Here is a 5,872-nt window from a genome sequence, read left to right on the forward strand (position 1 = left end):
TTTTTATATGTCAAATTGCTTTTTGTATGTTACTTTTCATTAACATCAAATTGCTTTTTATATGTCAGTTTTCAGGAAAAGCCTCTTATATTTTATTTAAGACATAAGAATAAATGCCAATAATATCATGCAGTGAACAAAATTCCTTTTTCCAACCCTTTACCTCTCTAACACATGGCACCATTGTGTGATTTCTCATCATGCAACATACTCAACAGTTGCTTTATGTAAACAGAAGAATGAACAATACAGTGAAGCCCCTCAAGACATTGTTTCAACAGGCTATTCTTTTAATGAAGTTTTTGACTAATAGCACTTTTGGTATCTTATTCAAATCAAAGTCTCCCTTTATTTATTCTCAGGATTGTCTCAAGTTTGCTTATTCCCACTACTGCCCAACATACTCCCCTGGAACACTTTTCTTTTTACTGACATGTCTATCCATGCTTTGAATTTTTGTTCAAATTTAACCTAGTGAAGAATATAACTGTGCAACAAAATCTTTAATCCAGGAAGAGGAGGAAGAGAACAGAAAAATTCCTTCTTTCCATTTGATGAAATTTAGAAGCAGAAACATCAGAACTGTCTGAATACCAATATGTAAAAAGAAATAGAATTGGATTTACAAATCCCTTTGAGTTCAGTATGGGACTCACTAATATTCATCTGGAATGGTACCCTATTCTCAGGACCCAAATCCATATAAATTTTACCAATCAACTATAACATCATACTTCTTTCATCTAGGAATTTGAAAGTAGAAATTTTACGACATTAGCCACCACTTTAAGTACTGATTACAAAAAATATATGGATGAGAATTTTAGAAAACTAGAGAAAAAATAGGAAAAATAGTGTATGCTTGTTCACAGCCTTGAGTTTGATTCTTGTTGTGTTATTGTAGGAAAAATTTCCCATTTAGAGCAGGGTTGGTGAAAGGGGCAGCCATGGGTACTGCACTGGAATTCAATCTATGATTAGGTTGAAAAAAAAAAAAAACTGGAATCTTGACAATGGAGAGTCCCATGGGAGACCAGCTGGTTTTCTTCTAATCTTTTGAACTTGGCTCAGTGGGCTGCTCCAACCCTATCACAAAGGCAAGTTGAAGTCAAAGAAGAAAAAACGGTGTTGATGTGAGCACACACAGAGGAAAGACACCAGTGCAGCTCCTTTGGTGCAACTTGTGCTGCTCACATGGTGTCATGGCGTCGGCGGTGCAGGGACAGGTGGTCAGAACGAGAAAAGCTGCGGTTGCAGTCTGTGCACCGGAAGGGCTTGATGCCTGTGTGCTTGCGGAAATGGCGGGTAAGCTCATCTGAGCGAGCGAATTTCCAGGAACAGCCATCCCAGGTACATTTATAAGGTTTCTCTCCTGTAAAAGAAATATAATAAAACAAAGGAAATAAGAGAGGAGATATTTGAATACTAGAAAGATAAAGGAGTACAGAAATTTGATCAAGGTTTTTGTCAAAAGGTGAGGCACTCATGTTGAAGGCACGCATCCTCTGTCACCTTTCATTAACTAATTAAATTAACACACACTATATATTTGTTGTGTACAACATGATGTTTTGAAACATGTATACATTGTAGAATGGCTAAATCAAGCTAATTAACATACACATTACCTTTTATACTGACCATTTATTGTGGTAGTAACACTTAAAATCTACTCTCTTAGGGATTTTCAAGTAAACAATACATTGTCATTTACAGAATAACAATAATAAGTGGTACAGTTTACAGGAATTTGGGTTCTGAGCATAGGGTAACATTCTCAATAAAAGGAGGTAGAGATGGTAAACTGGAAAGTACATGGGGTCTGGGTTGAATAGGACTTTGTTGAGACTTCACCTGCCTGGCCCCCAGATCAGGCAGGACAAGCCAATCACCAGCCCTCTATATCTCAGTTCTGAGCAGCCCCTTTCAAGGATTAGGACAACTGAAGATCTGCCCAGACTCCACCCCTCTTTTCCTCAAAATTTGGTCAGGATAGAGCACCCTGTTCATTCTTTCTGTCTCTCTCCATCTCTCTATATATATTTTTAATTTCATTTTTAATTTTTTTTTTTTTGGAGAGGTTTTTTTTTTTTTCGCTATAGGGCGCGTGCGCTCACCCCCTGCCCACATAAAACAAGCCAGTCACCAGCTAACTATATCTGAGTTTAAAAAAATGTTTTTTTCTTTTTCTTTCTTAATTGTTTTTGACTTTTTTTTCCCCCTTCATTTTGGTTTGTTTTCTCTTTTGTTTCTTTTTCCTTTTACCTTTCTCACTTTTCTGCTCAGCCTCCACATACTGAGTTTTTAGACAAATCTAGGTGCATAGTAGCCAAACGTGTTATTACTATTAGGGTCAGAATAATCCTCAATTTCCATGGAATTTGCTGCACAAAGGGAGAAAAGTAGTACTGTTTAGAAATTGCACATCACCTCCTCCTACATGCCTTTGAATGCTCAGATATAACTCCAAAAACTTGGAAAAAATTGTATAACCCATCAAATGACCAGAAACCACCACAGAAGCACAAGAAATATGAGAAACTAAGAAAATATCTCACTCATAAGGGAAAAGAATTAACTCCTCATTTTCCACAGATAATACAAGGGAACTTATGGAAATTTCAGATAAAGAACTTAAAATATTCATAGTGACAAAGCTAAGAGAGATTCAAGAGAAGAGAGACAATGAACTCCAGAAGATGCAGGAAAAGAGACAACAAGTTCCAGGAGTCGAGGAAGTTTTTGCATGATCTGAAAGAGGAAATACACTCCATGATATTTAGAAGAAAAATAGAGGCAAAGCATTAATGGGACAAAAAAAATGTGGTATTATCTTTTGAAGATAATTTTATAGTTTTATCAACTGGACTAGGGAGGAAGGTTCACATGTTGAAATATTCACTTTGTAAGCCAAATAACGTGATTGAATGCATAAATGAAAATTAAAGGTAAAAATCTTTAAGAAAAATCAAACAATTGTTAGAGATAAAGGCTGTAATACAAGAAATCAAAATCTCCTTTGAAAGTATTAAAATAAGATTACATCATGCAGAAGATTGAATGTCAGATGTAGAAGATAGAATCTCTGACCACAAAAAAGTCACCAAAAAGACTGAGAACATAACTCAAAAAATGAAAATAATATATGAGAATTACTAGATACCATTAAATGCCCTAATCTGAATAATTGGTATCCCAGGTGAAGAAATTAATAAGGGTATTGATAATCTATTCCATGAAATCCTGGAAGAAAACTCTCCAAACCTAGAGAGGCACTCAAATATCCAGACCCAAGAAATACAAAGGATCCCACTTAGAATCAACCCGAGAAGATCTTTCCCTGGGCACATTATAGCCAGATTGACCAAAACCATACACAGAGACAAGATACTAAAACTGACAAGAGATAAACATAAAGTTACTTTCAAAGGATATTCTATCAGGTTAACATTGGACCTCTCATCAGACACAATGCGAAGAAAGAAAGAATGGGAAAATATATTCATAGTGCTTAGTGAAAAACAATTTCAACCACAAATACTATACCCAGCAAGATTATCCTTCATATGGGATAAAAAAAAAAATCTCAGATAAACAAAATCTGAAAGAATTTACCAACAGCAGACTGTCTCTTCAAGAAGTGCTAAAGGGAGTGCTATACCAGGAAAACTAAAATCAGACACACAGAGATAAGAATACAAAAATCAACCAATAAAATGGCCAGCTTCATGGTAGGGATAAAATCAGAGTTGCATGTTAACTTCCAGAATTTAAACGGAAAGATCAGACCACAATAACACTACAAATTCAGTAGAAGAGAGATTAATTACATGAGAGTGAACTGGTGAAATAGAATTTTATGACTTTTAACTAAACATTACAGATTTTCTTCCATGCTTTGTTTTCCAGATTTAAGGATTTTTGTCTTCTCTTGAACTGTTGCTAGTTTCATCTACCTACTGTTTAAACTGAATCCTAACCATTTTCTTTAAGTCTTAGGCAAATTTTTCTTAACATTTTTTTATTTTGACCTATTAAAACTAAAACTTTTTTCTTGAAATTAAAAAATGCATTAAAATACCTATTTAATGACAGCAGTAAGCTATATAACCTCAGCTAAGTGCTACTTTATAGTATGTTCATTTTACTCACTGAGGTTTGTGCCTAAAGTCAGTCATGTGTCCATAGATATGTATATATCAGTTGCGCTTGCTATTGAAAGTATTTAGATTAATTAAGATCTTCAGCGAATCAATAAAATGTAAGAAAATATGGCATGGAAAGCAACTATAGATACCAGAGACAGTGTGGGAGGAGGGTGAGAAATGACAGAGGGTGAGAGGTAGGGAAGCAAGGGGGGAAAGCAAAATATATAAGAAACAAGAAATGGAAAATTATTTTTTGACAATAACATGTATGGTAATATCCTTGATTGAGCCAATATACAGTGAATTCTAGATGGAAAATCTCATTTTGTATACTGTATTGATGTACAGTGAATGAATGTAAATAAATATATTTAAAATAAAAGAAGAAAACTATGCCAGGTGCATGTGCGTGTATGCCTCAAATCCTGACTTGTGAAAGCGGAGGAAAAAAATCATGGTGTTATAATATACCATTGGGAATGCTTTCTCTCTCTTTCTGGCAAGAATATATACCTTCTGGTAATTAAAAGAAATTTAATTTAAAAAATATAAAAAAATAAGACTTTTTAGGGTCCCAGCTCTACTATATACTGTCCTAACTGTCTTAACTAATAACTTATTCCTGGCTGGGTCTGTTTTCCCATCCTTAGAAAGGGCTAAAAAATATTATATAGTTGTTAAAAAACATTTGTTTTTTAAATATAGCTAGAAATTGAATATGGAAAGTTTCAGGCTCTCAACTAATTTTTTAAAATTTTGTATGAAGATTTTAGGTGATTGTGAATGGAATCATTAATTTGGGTGCCAATTACAAGAATAACAATTATAATTAAACAGAATAAAAGAAAACACCAGCTATTTTGTTAAAATATTGTATGTCAAAAGTAAATTTTAAGATTTAGAAAAAGGTTTTAGTAACTTTGGAAATGGAGAATTTAGAGTTGGGAGTAGGGTTGGTTTTTTTTTATGAGATAATTTTTATTCTTTTTATGAGATAATTTTTATTCTGATTAGATTTTTTTAAATGTACAGCTGAAATTTTAAACATGTTAAATACAGAGAGAAAGCAAGTAAAAGAAACATACTAAGTAGAGAATTACTTGCATAAATCTAATTTTACTTTTTATCTTGGTGTAAATTATGAAGAGGAATGCATCACATTATGAAAACTGGAATGAGGAGCACTAAATGTCTTTATTGGTGATACCTTATTTCTAAATCTGCACATAAGCAGCCTAAACCAAAAAAGATTTTTGTTTGTTTGTTTCCTTTGTTTTGTTTTGCTTGTTTTTCACTACAGCTTTAATAAGATTGTTTTGGGAAAGTTATTTTCCGCTATACTTTATGACTCATGCCTAAAATAAGATGCTTGGAATCAAATAGTTCTTGCCTTTCCAGAGTGAATCATCTGGGAAATAATAGTTTGAGTCCTGCTGTTGCCATGGCTTTTTGTTCTCAGAAACAAGTATTTGAGAATGTACCAAGCTATATGCTAAGCTACCTTCTTGTTGTTGTTGATCTCCTTTGCAACTTTGTACACAAATCAGGACACTATCAGGATGACAGGAGAGTGAACTTAAATTCTCAGTCTTGTCTCTTTACCAAATGAGTATACTGCCTTTTATTTATTTATTTATTTTTTTGAGAGGTTTTCCCTATAGGGCGTGTGCGCTCGCCAGACAGACAGAGAGAGACATAGAGACAGAAAGCGAAAAATACACCCC

At 33.9% G+C, this 5,872-nt stretch overlaps 1 protein-coding gene across 1 annotated transcript in view; it reads right to left on the bottom strand.

Moving 5' to 3' along the window:
* Nucleotides 1-785: 785 nt before the first annotated feature.
* The window catches only part of KLF8 (KLF transcription factor 8), a 209,204-nt gene continuing 204,117 nt past the window's right edge, over nucleotides 786-5,872 (bottom strand). The window contains exon 5 of the mRNA XM_027766016.1: nucleotides 786-1,372. Coding sequence (XP_027621817.1) covers nucleotides 1,191-1,372 — 182 coding nt within the window. The 3' untranslated portion in view covers nucleotides 786-1,190. The remainder of the gene's footprint in view (nucleotides 1,373-5,872) is intronic.

Source organism: Tupaia chinensis, unplaced genomic scaffold (genome assembly GCF_000334495.1).
Source record: "Tupaia chinensis unplaced genomic scaffold, TupChi_1.0 Scaffold140338_1, whole genome shotgun sequence".
Lineage (NCBI taxonomy): Eukaryota > Metazoa > Chordata > Mammalia > Scandentia > Tupaiidae > Tupaia > Tupaia belangeri.